The 18,302-nt window shown below is 33.8% G+C and overlaps 1 protein-coding gene across 5 annotated transcripts in view; it reads left to right on the plus strand.

Moving 5' to 3' along the window:
• The window catches only part of Nmdar2 (NMDA receptor 2), an 825,403-nt gene that overhangs the window by 716,465 nt on the left and 90,636 nt on the right, over window positions 1-18,302 (plus strand). For 3 of the 5 annotated variants that reach the window (XM_069831779.1, XM_069831775.1, XM_069831778.1), the window contains exons 10-11: window positions 8,658-8,690; window positions 11,774-11,889. In XM_069831779.1, the coding sequence (XP_069687880.1) occupies window positions 8,658-8,690; window positions 11,774-11,889 (149 nt within the window). The remainder of the gene's footprint in view (window positions 1-8,657; window positions 8,691-11,773; window positions 11,890-18,302) is intronic. The other 2 variants (XM_069831776.1, XM_069831780.1) reach the window with 1 other exon arrangement.

Raw genomic sequence — 18,302 nt, forward strand, 5'->3', positions numbered from 1 at the left:
AAGGACGTTCTGTAGACAAAAATAGAACGCTATGTATAGACCACGAATATCATAATTATCGGAAGAAAAATAAAGAAGGTAAACGTGCGAATTCTAAATGAGGCAGTAGAGCACGTGAACAGCTTCAAATACTTGGGATGTACTACAGAGTGATTTATATAGAACTGACACATTTCTTTCATTACTTGTTTCAAAACGAATTGTGCTAGCGACAACTTATTATACCTAAAATGTAGAGGAATTTTGGGAGATTATTTACCTATATAGCAATTGTTGAAAATGTCCTCCATCCTGCATAAGGCACAACTCAACACGTCGTTCCATGTTACTGGCCACTCGTTGGAGGACTCTGTTGTCAATAGCTTGAATCTCCTGTGTGATGTTGTGCTTCAGATCGTCCAATGTCTGGGGACGTGTGGCGTAAACCCTGTCTTTTAAGTAACCCCATAGAAAGAAGTCCGGCGTTGTCAAATCCGGAGATCTCGGTGGCCATAGGTTCCTGGAAATTATTCGGTCGTCAAAGAAACTTGCAATTAGTTCCATGGATTCATTTGATGTATGGATGTAGCGCCATCTTGCTGAAAATATCCTTGACTCAGCTCTACATCGTCCAGTTGCTCAACAAACTCCATGAAAATTAGTTGGCACTCTACATTGTTCACAGTCTGGTTCACTCACCAGAGATCCAGTTGTTTCCAATTTGTTTACCAGTCCCAGTATTGTGTTTCTTTTGGGAGGATTGCGAACACCAAATTCTCTCTGGTATGTCCTTTGAGTAGCTGTAATTGAATTCGTAATCCAGTATTGCTTCACAAGGAAGAATCGTTGATTTAATGTGTACTGCATTTTCACATTGACACAAAATGTCGAAAACAGCTGCCAACAATAGGAATAAAACATAAACATCTGCGCATCTAGTGCTGCCAACAATAGGAATAAAACATAAACATCTGCGCATCTAGTGACAAGGAATCGAAACTCCAGAACATTCTACTTAATTTGGTGCTAAAATTGGGTCAGTGCTGCCAACAATAGGAATAAAACATAAACATCTGCGCATCTAGTGACAAGGAATCGAAACTCCAGAACATTCTGCTTAATTTGGTGCTAAAATTGGGTCATTGAATGAATTTCCAACGGAATAATTGAAGAAAGAAATGTGTCAGTTCTATATAAATCACTCTGTATAAGCAATAACGTGAGCTACTGCCAGGAACTCAAAAGGAGGATAGCAATGGCCAAGGAAGATTTTAATAGAAAATGGAGCATCTTCTGCGGACCTCTGGAAAAAGAACTAGGAAGAGACTAGTGAAGTACTTTGTGTGGAATTTGACATTGTATGGGGCAGAAACATGGATATTACGACGAAGTGAATGGATGCATTTGAAATGTGGATATGGAGAAGAATGGAGCGTGTGAAATAGAGGGACAGAATAAGAAATGAAGCTGTGTTGGAAAGAGTGGGTGGAGAAAGAATAATGCTGAAACTGATCAGAAAGAGAAAAAGAAATTAGTTGTGTCACTGGCTGAGAAGAAACTGCCTACTGAAGGATGCACTGTAAGGAATGGTGAACGGGAGAAGAGTTCGGGGCAAAAGAAGATATCAGATAATAGACGACATTAAGATAGTCTATATGGATCATATTCGGAGACTAAGAGGAAGACAGAAAATAAGAAAGATTGAAGAATGCTGGGTTTACAGTGAAAGGCCTGCCTTTGGGCAGAAAACGTCGAATGAATGAATTAATTAATTAACCTGTATTATTATTTTGTGCATAAAATTATAGGAAAAAAGTAATGTCTATTAGAATAGCTTATAAAGAATTGCTGAAGTGGCTAAAAGGAAGAAATATGAAGATCGTGGGAAAATTATTATAGGCTATGGACTATATTGTTAGGAAGAAGTGGGAAGCATAAAATGAAGGTACAGTGGAAGCTCTTAAGTTCGACAGAATTCAAGTTCGACATGCTTTAGTTCGACTGTTTACGTAGGAAAATTAGACACGCCCCTATACGGGCACTAAGAAATGGGTTTGCCATTTGAATGGGAAATGGTCCTGTGTATTGTAGTGATACTTTTGTTGTTGTTATTATTATTATTATTATTATTATTATTATTATTATTATTATTATTATTGTTTCTGTGTTACTGTTATTTATATTTGCTATGTATTTTATACTAATTGAGTGGAACAAAAGTCCTTATAGCCTTAACTCTGTCAGTACCAGTAAAAAATAAACCAATTAAATAAATAAATAATTTAAATTGTAGGAAAGGTCATCGTAGTAACAGTCTTTATCACTTGAGTTCATTGTAAACAGTCTATGAGGTCTAGTTTTGAATCGTGAATAGAATGTCAACTGCGGGACAAACAAGACGCAAGTGTTCTCTGATAGTATACTGACGTTCAAAGATATCTGATCCTACTAATCGATAATGATCGATAATTTCTTGGTGTAACTGTGGATTCTTTAGTTATTATTTCTATGAATAGATGGCGATGACAATAACCACTGTTGCCAATCGTAGATAAATATACCCGCATTATAGAATTAACTTTTTTTTATCCCACTCTACTGATTGTAAAACAAAACTGAGTTTGGCTGGAAACCGCTGATATTGTCTATTAGGCTACGTACACGTTGGAGCAACGATAAACTATAAAAGAAATGACCTAGCGACACTTTGGTATTATCAAAGAATCAAGTGTTCATATCGGAACAACGAGAACGCGGGAAGCGAATATCTTGACTAATCAGTAGAAGATATTCTATAACTTACATCCACTTAATGAAAGAAGGTATATAGAAAATATCAGCTGCTAGGTTCAAGGTTAATATAACTTAAATATGTACAAAATTGAACCCGTTTCTCATCCCAAAGCTAGTATAAATTCATTGTGATGTGATTGGTTCTTGTGATCACATAACGTATCACGAATAAATACACAACTGATCAGTTTGTCAATATCCATGATAATTAATTTAATATGCCGAAATAATAATAAAACGATTAATATTCGGATATATTGATAACCACGGTCATTATACAGATGAATATTATCTTAATCAGAGAGAAGAATAATTTCTGCTTAATCTATAGGCCTACTTGTTCTTTTGAAAGATGGGACATGTCTTGGAACTACAGTGCCATATTGCCAACATGGACTACCACGCTGCCAGCTGATGGAAGCTAGCAATTGTCGTTAAGACGGCTGACGTTAAAACACTCGTTGACAATTGACGCGAAGGTAAGAAAACAATACAAAAATCGACAGAGATTGAAACACGAAACGTACCAATGCTAACATTGTGTGCACAATAAATGTCGCCAAGAGAGCTATTAAGCACTCGCCATGTGGGAACGGTAAGTTTGGCACTTCAACCGTTGTTACCATAGCAACAGGCCTACCACGCTATGTGACATTCAGTTGTTTTTCCGATCGCAACGCTCCTGTCATGTCCCATCTTAAAAAAAAATAACTATACATAATCATTTTCCCTGACACATTTTAACGGCTCCCAACAGTGGCGGCTCGTGCCTTTCTTGAATGGGTGTTCACAAAAAAATATGAGTAATGAACACACTGATATATTCTCGTATAGCTGAATCACACGTCAGAGATAAACGAGTTCTAATATTCATGCACCAAATCTACGCATATGAAACCAAAATTAAAACCATTAAACAAGAGTACAGTAAAATTAATTCATAGGACTCATCTTCACTGCTGTTGTAGATGGTGTTGAAGATCTGTATTTATTTGTAGAGAAACTCCATGCGCCTAGTTTTGAGAGACGCAAACTTATCAATAACTTTATTATTGAAGTCTCTAATCTTGTTAACAAGTTTTTTTTTTTTTTTTTTTTTTTTTTTTCCCACTGCCAACATAGCCAATGTACTTAATCGGTCTTCTGTCATGGTGTCACGGAGGAATGTTTTAATCCTCTTTTAATTTAACACTCACAATTTCACACACGTCCGTTTCCAAACTTGAAATGTTATATACCGTTTCAACTCTCAATATGCACCATTGCAGCTTGTATTTTCCTTACTTTGCTGAACAAAAGACAACAGAATCAGCCCCCGCGCATAATGGTATTTTGAAAAGAAAAAGTAAAGAGAGAAAACGAGGAAAGAGGGAGAAAGGAACAGGATGCCAGACCCAAGAGAGATGGAGCATCTCTCTTTCTCTGTCACTAGCACGTTAAGACTTGTGCGAGCCAGAGCTATTGTAACCATTGTAACAAACCAGAAAATATTCTCGCCTCAGGCTATGTCACCCTGCTACAGAAAAATTGTGCGAGCTGCTGTCAACCTCTACCTGTCCAATGGAGATTTAAAGACACACGATACACGAACGGGACATTCTCTCGAGACGAAAAATGTAGGAACGTCATTGCGCATTGGAAAGTAATAGATGTACGGTAATAATATTAATACAGTAATACGTATGATTATTGTTGGTTTTTAAGGTGTTCACGTGCTCCTGTGCTCATATGGAGGAACCGCCGCTGGTGCCACCTATTGAGAACTAGCGGAACTCTTTCAAAGTTTGTCAATTTGTAATATCTTTGGTTCTGACTTAGCCCGTGATTGGAAACTTCGCTTACACGATCATAAAATCGTAGGTCGGATACCTTTGAACGTCAGTGTACCTGTGCCACTTCAATATAGTTTAGGAACAATTAACCTTATCTACATACGCCCTGGACACAGTACGGTCCCTAGGAATATTAATATCAAAGAAATGTAAGATAAAGAATAGATGTTAATTAAACTATTTTAGTTGTATTGATATGATTTATTATTCTTACTAGCCGTACCCGTGCGCTCCGCTGTACCCGTTAGAAATAAATATAAAGTGGTTACATAATTAAAATAGGACGTTTGATCCAGGAAACATTCGTGTTTGATAGGAGGATAAATCGTTTATTATATTACTTAATTTAAATTGTATTAAAAATTTTAAATGCGATCATTTTGATCCAGAGACCACTCATTTGGTCATAAAAATTATTTTAGGAAATACAGGAAACGAATGCCTATCAAGTTTTCTGTGCATGAGAAGCTATTTTAATCTTACCTGTCCTCAATTCACTCAGAAGTTACTGTAATAACATTATAGCATTATGTCCATCTAGAGAAACTACACTTTCCAATGGTGAATTAATAATTAATTATACAAATCGGTTAATTTAGCTTCCGATATTACTTCATACAAACACAGAAACATTCTCTGTAAGCTACCATATGTTTCATAGCTTTCGATTGTTGTTGTCCAAGGCCCCTTATAGACGAAGTCGTTTGTTTTATATTTCATTACACCGCCTTAGATGGCGTTATTGTAATTTTGAAACACATTTATCTCATTAAATATCAGTCCTATCAAAATTTTGCATAGAATAAAACTTATCGGAAATTATTTTTAAAGAAACTTTTGTTATGTAATATTTTTCATCAAAACTAATAATAAGGGAGATATTTCGATTTATTTAATTCAAGCCCCTTATAACCTCCCTTTTAAATAAAATATTTTGAATGCTATATAGCCTAAATTCTAAGTTACAACGAACTTAATTTATATTCCAATTTCCATATAAATCGGTTCAGCCATTATCGCGTGAAAAGGTAACAAACATCCAGACAGACAGACAAACAAAAATTTCAAGAAAGCGATTTTCGGTTTCAGAGCGGTTAATTATATATGTTAGGACCAATTATTTTTGGAAAATCGAAAATTACCAGAAAAATTTCGGCTACAGATTTATTATTAGTATAGATAAAAATACTGTAAATGGTTTAATCAATTAGTATATTGAACAATATGTGATTTTATTTTATCGACAACAAAAATTATGTCGTCGAATAACATCATTTAGGCTAAACGTTATCAATGAAACGCTTGCTACACTCATTTACATTATTAATGCCCGTCAGACAAATTCCTACCGGACAGCAGTGTTTAAAGTGGAATTAATATTTAAGTCCCTAATAAACGCCGTCCATGAAAGACGGCAATTTTGTATGGTTTGAATGTGCCAGAAACGGGGGGTAGCTGTGCATAATCGGCTTACTGAAATCCGTCTGTGTTGTCAGTCCCTGGCTGCCCTGCAAACACTATCAGAGTGACACACTCCATGGCGCTGCTTTCAACCGTTCCCATTTTGTTTCTTAGCACGCGTCGGAACTGCTGGAAGATAGCCTACATCTATAGTCATGTCTTCAAAAACTAGGACTATTCCTTTTTCTTATCTGTTTGCATTATCCTAACTTTTCACACTCAAAAGCCGACCTATTTCAAATGTTTGTTATTCTAACTTGTGATTCATACAGTATAATAATTCCTTGTTGCAAATCCAAATCTATTTTCATCATAAAATAAAGTTTTTTTTTTCTATGTAAACTGGGTATGTAGATATCACGTATTCTAAACGGTGATCATGCTCCATGTTGATTACATGATTGGAGATTACATGTATATCAATATTATTTATTACAAAAATACGTATTAAATACAAGAAAGGTACATTACAAACTAGTATATGCATTATACAATAATAAACATTTATTGAATATTTATTTATTTATTTATTTATTTATTTATTTATTTATTTATTTATTTATTTATTTATTTATTTATTTATTTATTTATTTATTTATTTTTGTTTGTTTGTTTATTTATTTTTGATTTATTTATTTATTTATTCATTTATTTGCTTTTTTGTTGTTTACTTTGTTTTCTTATTTGTTTGTTTATTTGTTTATTTATTTATTCCTTCATTCATGCATTCTTTCTCTCATTCATTGATTGATTCAGTCATCTATTTATTTATTTATCTTTATTTGTTTATTTATTTGTTTCTTTTACTTACATTTTATTTGTTTATTTATCTTTATTTGTTTATTTATTTCTTTATATGCTTGTTTATTTGTTTGTTTACTTATTTTTTATTTGTTTTTGTCTTTATTTCTTTGTTTATTTGTCTTTATTTGTTTATTTATTTGTTTGTCTACTTGTTTTTATTTATTTGTCTTTATTTGTTTGTTTATTTGTCTTTATTTGTTTATTTATTTCTTTATTTGCTTGTTTATTAATCTTTATTTGTTTATTTTTATTTATTTGCTTGTTTATTTGTTTGTTTATTTTTATTTATTTGCTTGTTTATTTGTTTGTTTATTTTTATTTATTTGCTTGTTTATTTGTTTGTTTATTTTTATTTATTTGCTTGTTTATTTGTTTGTTTATTTTTATTTATTTGCTTGTTTATTTGTTTGTTTATTTTTATTTATTTGCTTGTTTATTTGTTTGTTTATTTTTATTTATTTGCTTGTTTATTTGTTTATTTATTTCTTTATTTGCTTGTTTATTAATCTTTACTTGTTTGTTTATTTGTTTGTTTATTTTTATTTATTTGCTTGTTCATTTGTTTGTTTACTTTTATTTATTTTCTTTTTTATTTGTTTGTTTACTTATTTTTATTTGTTTATTTATCTTTATTTGTTTGTTTATTTGTCTTTATTTGTTTATTTCTTTATTTGCTTGTTGATTTATTTGTTTACGTTTATTTATTTGTTTACATATTTCCTTGTTTATTTTTTATATATTTATTCATTCTTTTTCTCTTTGATTTATTTATTTATTTATTTATTTATTTATTTATTTATTTATTTATTTATTTATTTATTTATTTATTTATTTATTTATTTATTTATTTATTTATTTATTTATTTATTTATTTATTTATTTATTTATTTGTTTGTTTGTTTATTTAGTTTTCATTTATTTGTTTATTTGTTTGTTTTGTTTATTTGTTTATTTATTTCTTTATTTGCTTGTTTGTTTGTTTACTTTTATTTATTTGTGTTTATTTTTTATGTATTTATTCATTCTTTTCCTGATTGATTGAGTTATTTATTTATATTTATTTATTTATTTATTCATTCATTCCAAGGATACGAACATTGTGCAGTGACATTGACCCAATTGGGGCGGTTAAAAAAAAAGTGTCAGGAAAAATGAGTATGTTTATTAAGCATTGACAATAATTATCATCGGTTTCCAGCTAAACCCAGTTATGTACGATTGTCAACATTGACTATTATCTTCGCTATCTATTCATAGAAGTAATTAATAACTTAAGAAGAAACACTTACACCAACAAATTATCGATCACAATCGACCTACATACTTTTGAACGACAGTTTACGAGCTCGTGTTGCAGAGGTAACTGGTGTATCCATCAGAAGTATACATCGCATTTTAAAAGAGGAGAAAGAATGTGGGAGTAGCTCTACAAACTCAAACATTCTCCCCAACAAAAACAGGCTGTGAAGTCAAACAAAAGTGGCTGAAATTCATTGTGCCCTCTAGCCTACAGTATTTATGTACCAGTTAATTGATGATTTCGTGAGGCTTAAAAAAAAGCCTTTTACCTGTCTTCTTAACAGTAAATTGTGTTTTAATGTATTATTATTATTATTATTATTATTATTATTATTATTATTATTATTATTATTAACATCATTATTATTATTATTACTATTATTATTATTATTAACATCATTATTATTATTAACATCATCATTATTATTACTATTATTATTATTATTATTATTATTATTATTATTATTATTATTATTATTATTATTACAGTCCGCACTTCAGGAGAAGATACGAGCAAGGAAAGTGAGTTTTTTCCCCTTCTCTCATAACCCACTCCCCAACATGGAACCGGTCAGCCAATGACTAAACCTTGTTCCTCCCAACCGGCCAATGATATCATCTCCATTCACCTGCTCCTTTAGAAGAATACAATGTTAAAATTCCTTTAGAAGAGCTGAATTGCTAGTTGATTCTCTCCTCTCACCCCGAAAGCACCGAATCCCTCTCGTAGATATCCCTCTCGTGAAATTTGGTTATTATTATTATTATTATTATTATTATTATTATTATTATTATTATTATTATTATTATTCACAGTAAATTTCATTTCGTTTAATAGACAAATTACAATTTTAAAAATGTATTTATTTTTCCTAATTCCATTGGCCCAAATCCTGTAGAGACATTACACTCCGTAACTGGAATTTTCTCCAATCCTCTGTCATTTATTTTAATATTTTATTATTTCATTCTTTATTATTAAGATTGTGATTGAGGTTTTCTTTTGTAAATAAAATATAAATGATTAAAAATCACATATTTTATTTTACGTGCCCGAAGATATTCCGCATATATAAGCATTTATATATGAAATATATTACTATACTTCTGTACACATTGAATGATCGTGTCTATGTTATTTGCAGTTGCTTATTAGATAATAAAATACGTTTTATACTTTCTAAAAACAAGAGAAGTCATTATGACTCAAACCAGAAACCATTATCAAATTAATTATTAGCTTAGGCTCTTCGTTTATTCCTGTGCAAATATATTTTGCAAAACTCGACAGATGGCAGCACGCATAGGATTGCTAACTGCGACATCTAGCGTAGACTTGTTGAATTTTGAGTAACTCTGTAATGTGATGCATGTCACCACCCATAAAAAATAATACATACTAGATCTCACAGAAAATTGTACTAAAGTGTACTTTTTTTTTTTTTTTGTTTACTTAATGTACACTGGCATTCAAAGAAATCTGACCTACGACTTCACGATCGTGTAAGCGAACTTTCTAACCACGGAATATGTCAGAACCAAAAATATAACAAATTGACCAACTTTGAAATAGTTCTGCTAGTTCTCAATAGGTGGAACCATTATTGGGGCTGTTGGGGAAAATGATTCTGTAGATTAAGCATAGATTATTCTCATAATTGATAATATCAGCTGTTTCCAGCTAAATGCAGTGTTGTTTTACAACCAGCAGAGGGGGATGAAAATAATATTGAATTCTATAATGCGACTATATTTATGTACAATAGGCAACACTGACCATTATCTTCACCATCTATTCATAATAACTAAAGAATCCACCTTACACCAACAAATTATCGATAATTATCGATTAGTAGGGTCAAATATCTTTGAACGTCAGTGTATCAAATTTGCCAATATCTTGCACCCGCGAAACAAACTACAAATTCTGTGAAACGGCATTAGTATTTAATACTTGCAGAAAACTAGCATTTATTGTTGTCTATTTATAATATTCACAAAAATACGAACTTTATTTTCCAATAAGAATTAGTTTAGAAACAACTTTCTAGTGTTCAATTAAAACAAAGATGTTAAATTACTTAGTTGACTAGTTTCGACTGGAGTGCACAATTTTCAGGATAACAGTAAAGGATAGCTTTGACGGGACGGGAAAAATTTAATTTTAAAACGAATTAATTTATATTCCCAATCATTATATTTAATTTGAAGATGTCACAGTAGCCTAGTGGCTAGAGCACTGGATTTATAACGATTTATAAGATTTATAATCCTGTGGAACCTGGTTCGATCCCCGGTGTACCCCTGATTTATAACTTATATTGGGCAAGCGACGTGCCAGTGAGATCTTATTTGGCGTTCACAAAAATCCTGACACATACAAAAAACTTTTCTTAGCAAATCATTAGAATTTTTGCTACGTTTCTCCCTACATGTATATGCAGTTCATCCATACACCTAACCTATCTATCCGTCCGCCTATGGACTACCCTTTCTTTCTATCTATCTATCTATCTATCTATCTATCTATCTATCTATCTATCTATCTATCTATCTATCTATCTATCTATCTATCTATCTATCTATCTATCTATCTATCTATCTATCTATCTATCTATCTATCTATCTATCTGTCTATCTTTCTACCTATCTATCTATCTATCTATCTATCTATCTATCTATCTATCTATCTATCTATCTATCTATCTATCTATCTATCTATCTATCTATCTATCTATCTATCTATCTATCTATCTATCTATCTATCTATCTATCTATCTATCTATCTATCTATCTATCTATCTATCTATCTATCTATCTAATCTATCTATCTAATCTATCTGTCTGTCTGTCTGTCTATCTATCTATCTAATCTATCTATCTAATCTATCTATCTATCTATCTATCTGTCTGTCTGTCTGTCTGTCTGTCTGTCTGTCTGTCTGTCTGTCTGTCTGTCTGTCTGTCTGTCTGTCTGTCTGTCTGTCTGTCTGCCTACCTACCTACCTACCTACCTACCTACCTATCTATCTATCTATCTATCTATCTATCTATCTATCTATCTATCTATCTATCTAGTCATTTTTATTTACGTACCTGGCTGGCTGTCTCTTTGTTCGTATGTCCATCTATCCGTCCGTCACTGTTTGTGTGTCTGCCTGCCTCAAACCCTACTTATCTGTTTCTGTATTATCCTACTAATTTATTTTTCATGTTTCCATTCTTTTGCTGTAAACGATTTATGTATGTCTATTTATTTTTTTAATCTGTAGGCCTATGTGTACTTCTTATTCTTGCCTGTAATGAATGTTAATTCCTAAGTAACGTGGTCGTAACAATAAAAGACGTGACAATTCCGTAAAATCTGACGTTTGGCACGTATCAGAACTGCTTTCAAGCAGGAGGATGTGGTGAGGACGTGAAGGCTTGTCCCGAAGTACACATGTAGGCCTATATTATATATATTTAGTTACCTACTTACCTATATTGCTACCAACCTGCCTACCCACCTGACAAGTGAGTACTAAACGTGTCTAAACGTTTCTGTATATATATGTATGTTATATGTGCGACATATTGAGGAAAAGCATTGCGTTCTTTTACAGCAAGTGTCTCCGTCCCCGAATCACCGGTTCTCTTTGTTCCGTACCTATTGGCTGGTCTGGGCCGTCCTTTTCCAGGCGGCCGTCCATGTTGATTCTCCGCGAGGGTTCACAGCCAGGTAAGTGCAAGAAGTTTCAATCTCCTGTTGAATAATAAACAGATTTTCATTCACGAAACTTTCGCCGTTTCACCAGGGTGTGCTGTTCGAATCACTCACTTTTATATTTATTTAATAGTGAAAGGACTAACAAACACATAGATTTTCACTGAGCAATTTTCGAGTCTACCACTCTCAAACATTTCATAATACTTGCCAATCATACATACTTTCATTGAAATGCTTTCTAACTTACGCTTTCTTACAGATATACCTCTGTATGCTTTGTCTCTTTATTAGTTTTATTTCAGATATTTGCGACCTTCTTTTGATGGGACATATTTATTTCATAGTCATATTCTTATATATAGGGGAGAGTCGGGTAGTGTCGGACATCGGGTAATACCGGACAGTGCGTTTCTTTCATCTACCACCATATGGTAGTACCTGAATGACATGGTTACGTTTCTCTATGCGACATCACAGAAACGTAACCATGTCAATCAGGTACTATCATCGTGTGGTAGATGAAAGAAACTCACTGTCCGATATTACCCGACGTCCGATACTACCCGACTCTCCCCTATTTAATCTTCCTAAACTTGGTGAGGTTGCCAAATACAAAGAATGTTAAACAGTAATATTTAAGATGACATTAAAAGTGTCTTACAAGAAATTTGTTTACAATAAACTAAAATTTACGGTAGATAATATTTCACATAATAGAAATTAGCAGTAAAATAAAAAATACAGATAAAAAATAGAATGAGAAAATCAATTTTAATTGAAATGGAAGTGTCGCCGTAAAATCTGCAGAGAACCCTCCAAGGCTAACATAGAAATTTCCTTAATTGTTGTTGGGACTCCAAATTTATGACAGAATGACACAAATTGTTTTGTTATGGTTCCTCTAGCGCCCATCATTAATCCAATAACTTGTATATCGCTGAGTTTATATGATGTTTTGTAATAAGAGATAGTTGGTTAATAAATTCTCCTTTTCTCTAGATTAACCTCCTCAGGTTGATTCTGATGCGTCTCGAATCTGATGGTCTGATCCAGAATATAACCTTTTGTCTCTCCAGGTTTAAATGCTATAATATCAATTGGCCGATGATTTCCGGTATCCGCTATTCCATGGACTTCTTCATAGGTAGTGTAGCCGTTGGACTTAAGGCATGTTGCGATTACAGACCTGATCTTGTGGTGTATGATGTTACGAAGAGTTTCGCCAAATGGGCATGAACCCAAGACATGAGCCAAAGTTTCAACCTCACTATGGCATCGCCTACAGTGGTTATTGTCTAGAGTAGAGATGGAAGAAAAAATCACTAGCAGCGATTTTTCACCGGTGATTAAAAAAATCACTTTCACTCCAGTGAGTGAACTGTTCGTTAAGCAGTGAAACAGTGATCAAGCGGTGATTTACTAATTGCACCAGAAGCAACTGTAACGAATCACTATTTCCTCAGTGATTTCAACATTCTGCTCAATATCTTACATTGCAGTCCTCTGCCACCTGTTGAGTAATTTTTGAACTGCTTGACATTACATGGATTTTTGTTCTTTGTAAGCTTGTATGATTTGTGATGAAAGAAAATACTGTACTGCAATAATAATTTCAGTGCTGAGTTGAACAACTTAGTGATGTGGCATAACTTTCTTTAGTAGATTTTTAAGAACTAGGTTACTTTCAACATAAAAATAGTTGTCGAGTTGGTATAGCGCTAGCCTTCTATGCCCAAGGTTGCGGGTTCGATCCCGGGCCAGGTCGATGGCATATAAGTGTGCTTAAATGCGACAGGCTCATGTCAGTAGATTTACTGGCATGTAAAAGAACTCCTGCGGGACAAAATTCCAGCCCATCCGGCGACGCTGATATAACCTCTGCAGTTGCGAGCGTCGTTAAATGAAACATAACATAAAAATAGTTCTATAGTTAGGTATATATTCTAATGCACTGTTATTGCCCTTCTGCCCCCTACTTGTTTCAAATATAACACTCTAGAGGTCCATGACGCAATTCTAGAGAAATGACCATTTCTCTGTTAATTCGTCCTGCACCTCTCTCATGTTTTCTTGGTAATTAGCGGGGCTTTAAAAATGTTATGGTGGCTCACCAGTGAGGCAAAAATTTCATTAGTCAGCTTGGTGAAATTACAGAAGCACAATTAAAAAATTTGATTTTTTTTCATTCAAGAAAAAATTAATCAGCCCTAGTAACAAGAAAATGGTCACCGGCATAGCTCAGGCAGTAGCGCGTTTACTTGCTGGTCCGGAGTTGCGCTCGAGTGTGAGTTCGATTCCCGCTTGGGCTGATTCCCAGATTTTTCAACCGTAAGGCGAATGTCAGGTAACCTATGGCAAATCCTCGAACTCATCTCGCCAAATGCCATCTCATCACCAATTCCATCGACACTAAATAACCAAGTAGTTGATACGGCGTCGTTAAATAACCAAAAGAAGGGGGGCCACAACACAACAGTGTATTAGAATATACTGACAAGCATACAACGATTTATATTTTGAAAGTATTTGTACCTCCAAACTGAAGTCACTTGTTTATCATTATATATAGACCTATATCACGGAAGCCAGTTAAGCTAAAGAACATTTTGCCTTCGTAGATTTCTGGAGAATTACCACTAATATTTACCGTATATTGTAGTAGTTTAACCACACTATAACTGTGGAATGTGTGAATAAAAAGAAGGGAGAGGCTAGAATTATGCAGGCCTACGAATAACACTTTGTTCAACCACACTTATCAGTTTATCATCTTTATTATACATGCAGCCAAATGAAAATTACATAATGCCGGTAGTTAAGTTAATTTTTTATTATTAAATTATTTTACGATGCTGTGTCAACATCTCAGATTATTTAGCGTCTGAATGAGATGAAGGTGATAATGACGGTGAAATGAGTCCGGGGTCCAGCACCGAAAGTTACCCAGCATTTGGTCGTATTGGATTGAGGGAAAACCCCGGAAAAAACCTCAACCAGGTAACTTGCCCCGACCGGGATTCGAACCCGGGCCACCTGGTTTCGCAGCCAGACGCGTTGACCGTTACTCCACAGGTGTGGACTTTTAAGTTAAATATCCTTATTTTTAAAATCCGCAAATAATCTCAACTATGTGTCCGATTTCATCATAATATATTTCTTCTGCATTAGTTCTGTTTTTCCTCTGCACTATCAATGCACCCATAATATCGTATTCCTTTCATTATTTTAACAGTAATGCATTTACGATCATATTCACATTCACCAATAATTCAAAACAGTTGATTGCTCGCACTTAGTAGTGAGAAATCACTTCCAATCGCCCCCACTCACTAGATCACTGCTCTACTAGTGATCAGCTGATCCGGTCTCTCGTCGTCATCACTGGCAACTGGAAATCACCTCTAATCATTGGATCACTGGTTAAAATCACCGTGATCGAAAATGAGCTGTCACTGCTTCACCGGTGAATGAAAAATCACGTTTTACCCCATCTCTAGTCTAGAGTTCTGCCTGGAACAGCGCGTACAGGAGCAACATTACCGGTCATCTTTAACGCATCTCTCCACTCGGAGCTAGAAAGGCCTGTAAGATGTCTGACCCAGCTGTTTGCGGGAGTGAAGTCTTGATATAAGCTGACCCCTTTACCTTTCTGTGGCAGTTGATACCATTTATTAAAGTCTTCAAGGCGCAAAATTTTTCCTGACTTTCCTCTTTTGTTCTTAATGGTGTCTGCGGAGATCAAATTGTTATCCAGAGGTAACTTTCCGAGGTTAGTTTTCAGTTCACTCTCTATATCTCTTACTGGAAAGTAAGTTAAAGTTGAATGGATCATCATAATTACAACTTTGTTATTTTAGTATCATGTTAAGGGGAGAAGATGGTTTTTTTGGTGAAAAATGAGTAAATTTTCAAAAAAAAATCTTTAAAATACTCTGTGGTATGTGTGGAATGCATAGCATAACATTTTGTGGGTATTTGTGCCCTTATCGGATGTTGAGTCGCCATTTTTAAATTTCCTGCGTTATGGATTTTTAAATCACTCGCCCACTTTTGTTGTTTCCGGTAAATTAAATTAAAAAAAAATTGTTTTCTTTAAAATACCCTTTGATATGTGTGGAATGCATTGCATAGCATTTTGCGGGTATTTGTCCCCTTATCGGATGTTGGGACGTCATTTTTAAACTTCCTGCGATATGGATTTTTAAATCACACGCCCGCTTTTATCGGTTTCCAGTAACTTCATTTTTAGTGCTACATTTCCAGACAAAAATGGATATAATTTCTGAACTATTAAAGATACATGCATAAAATTTAGAAAACACATTCTTTAGACTATTAGGAAACGTTTCTCTGTAACAGAATTTTGTTAATTGATTTCATTTTAAAAATACATCCGTTTGTTTGCAAGAAAGGAAATCAGAAAATTGTTATTAAATTTTAATTGTTTATTTTACAAACGCAGGGACTAATATCAAAATTCTGTTACAGACGTTTGTAGAACATACTTTTTGCAAATGCATTGCAAAAAACTGTTTGAATCTATTTTTAAAAACGATTTAGATATATCGGTTTTAGTATAATCCTGCATTGGGTATATTTTTTTCAAATTTGGGCCCCCCAATGATTTTTTCAAAATATTTTTATTTGATTGCGTTGCCACAGCTATGAGCTCTCTACATACAAAAAAATTAATATTTTACACCAAATAGGAAAAAAGTTTTAAAAAATACCATCCTCTCCCCTTAAGTAAATCAGTTATTTTACTCTGTTTTCATACAAAGGGAAACTTTCCGCCCTTCATTTTAAATGTTAGGGCTAACATTCCTAATCAGTAATAAAATTGGTCGGAGGTGTGCTACTCAATACCGCATACCTATTTAACAATAAGTTCCTACAACATATTAACTTTCTTTGTTATCCTCCCTCATTTTATACCTGCTTTTGACCTAGTTAAGTTCAGTTTTTAAACAAGTCATTTACAATTATTTTTTGGGATGATGAATATTGTGATTGGTATGCTTGTTTTGGTGGTCTTAGTAATAATTTTCTATTTAATAGTTAGTAGAGGACGTTACTTACACTCTGACACCAAGGAAGTCTTGATTTGTGTTTATACATATATGTTTCCAGAGCGAATATGACAATGCAAGGAATGGAAGACAGTGTTCTTTTATCAAGTTTTGAAGAGAACACATCTTAGGCCTATAGTGTAATATAGACCTTAAAGCGACGGATGTGTCTAAGATTTCGGTATATAATTACAGTGAAGAAAATTAATCGGGAGAAAAAATTAAAAGCCTTTCCAAAAATGTATTCGCGGCTCTTCTATTACAACATTGATCACATTTAATTAGGAAATTGTAAGACAGACAGTACTTGCTTTATATAAAGAAGGATTTATACCCATTTAGACTATATTTTCCCGGAAGCTCGTAAAATATGAAACCCTATAAATTAAAATTTCTTGTTCCTCATTGCGGAAGTTACTACAAGTTATTGGATTTCAGTACAGAAGAAACGAGGACAATAAGAAATGTTTAATGGCTCGTGGCGACATTGTTGCCTGTTGCAACGACTTTTTAACAACATTGAGAAAAATTACGGAATTATAGCCCCGTCGCTCTTATTTGCGGCAGCCAATCACGTTGCAGGTCAGCTACATTCAAACCTGTGCGTCTTGTGATTCGCTGATGATGACGTTATGCATTTCCTAAGGCTCGATAAATGCTTAATATAATCGCCCGCCATTTTGGCTCTTTCGTTGGCGTTCGCAGAAACCACACGAGGACGTTATTTGCCGCTATATTATTTGCTGAATTACAGTGCGTTTGATTTATTATCATAGGAGCTACGACATGATAATGTTTAACGGTGTGGCAAATAGATTCCTCGTCTGGTAGCTCGGCAACGAAAGAACAATAATGGCGAACGATACTACCTGCCTAGACTTTATAGAGCCTTCTCTTCCTAAGACGTAAGCAAAAAGGAGGAGTCACGCCGGGAATAACAGCGTCGCGACTATAGGAACGCCAATAATATCTTGGATTAAATTATTTTAGTGTAGTCATTTATTTTGCGTTTATATATTTCTTTACTTGTATTTGTTGTTGTAAACTTACTTATGAAATGTGCTGCATAGTAGCTCCGCTTCAAAGTGTCGGTGGTCAGACCGTTTGAAATTTCAGCGGGAATCTTCCCTGTGTATGAAAAACAGAGTATAATGGCTCATTCACAATGAAAATTAAACATAACGTAAGCGTTGACTTAACGTTACAGTAAAATCAAGAAGTCATACCATCATTCACGATGGGAACATAAACATAATAGCAAACATACTTGGTAACCATGGAAACATAACAACGACGCCATTTCCTCATATTCTGTCATATACTTCAGTGCTCCACGATTGTGTTCTGTTTGCAAAT

This window comes from Periplaneta americana, chromosome 7, assembly GCF_040183065.1.
Source record: "Periplaneta americana isolate PAMFEO1 chromosome 7, P.americana_PAMFEO1_priV1, whole genome shotgun sequence".
Classification (NCBI taxonomy): domain Eukaryota; kingdom Metazoa; phylum Arthropoda; class Insecta; order Blattodea; family Blattidae; genus Periplaneta; species Periplaneta americana.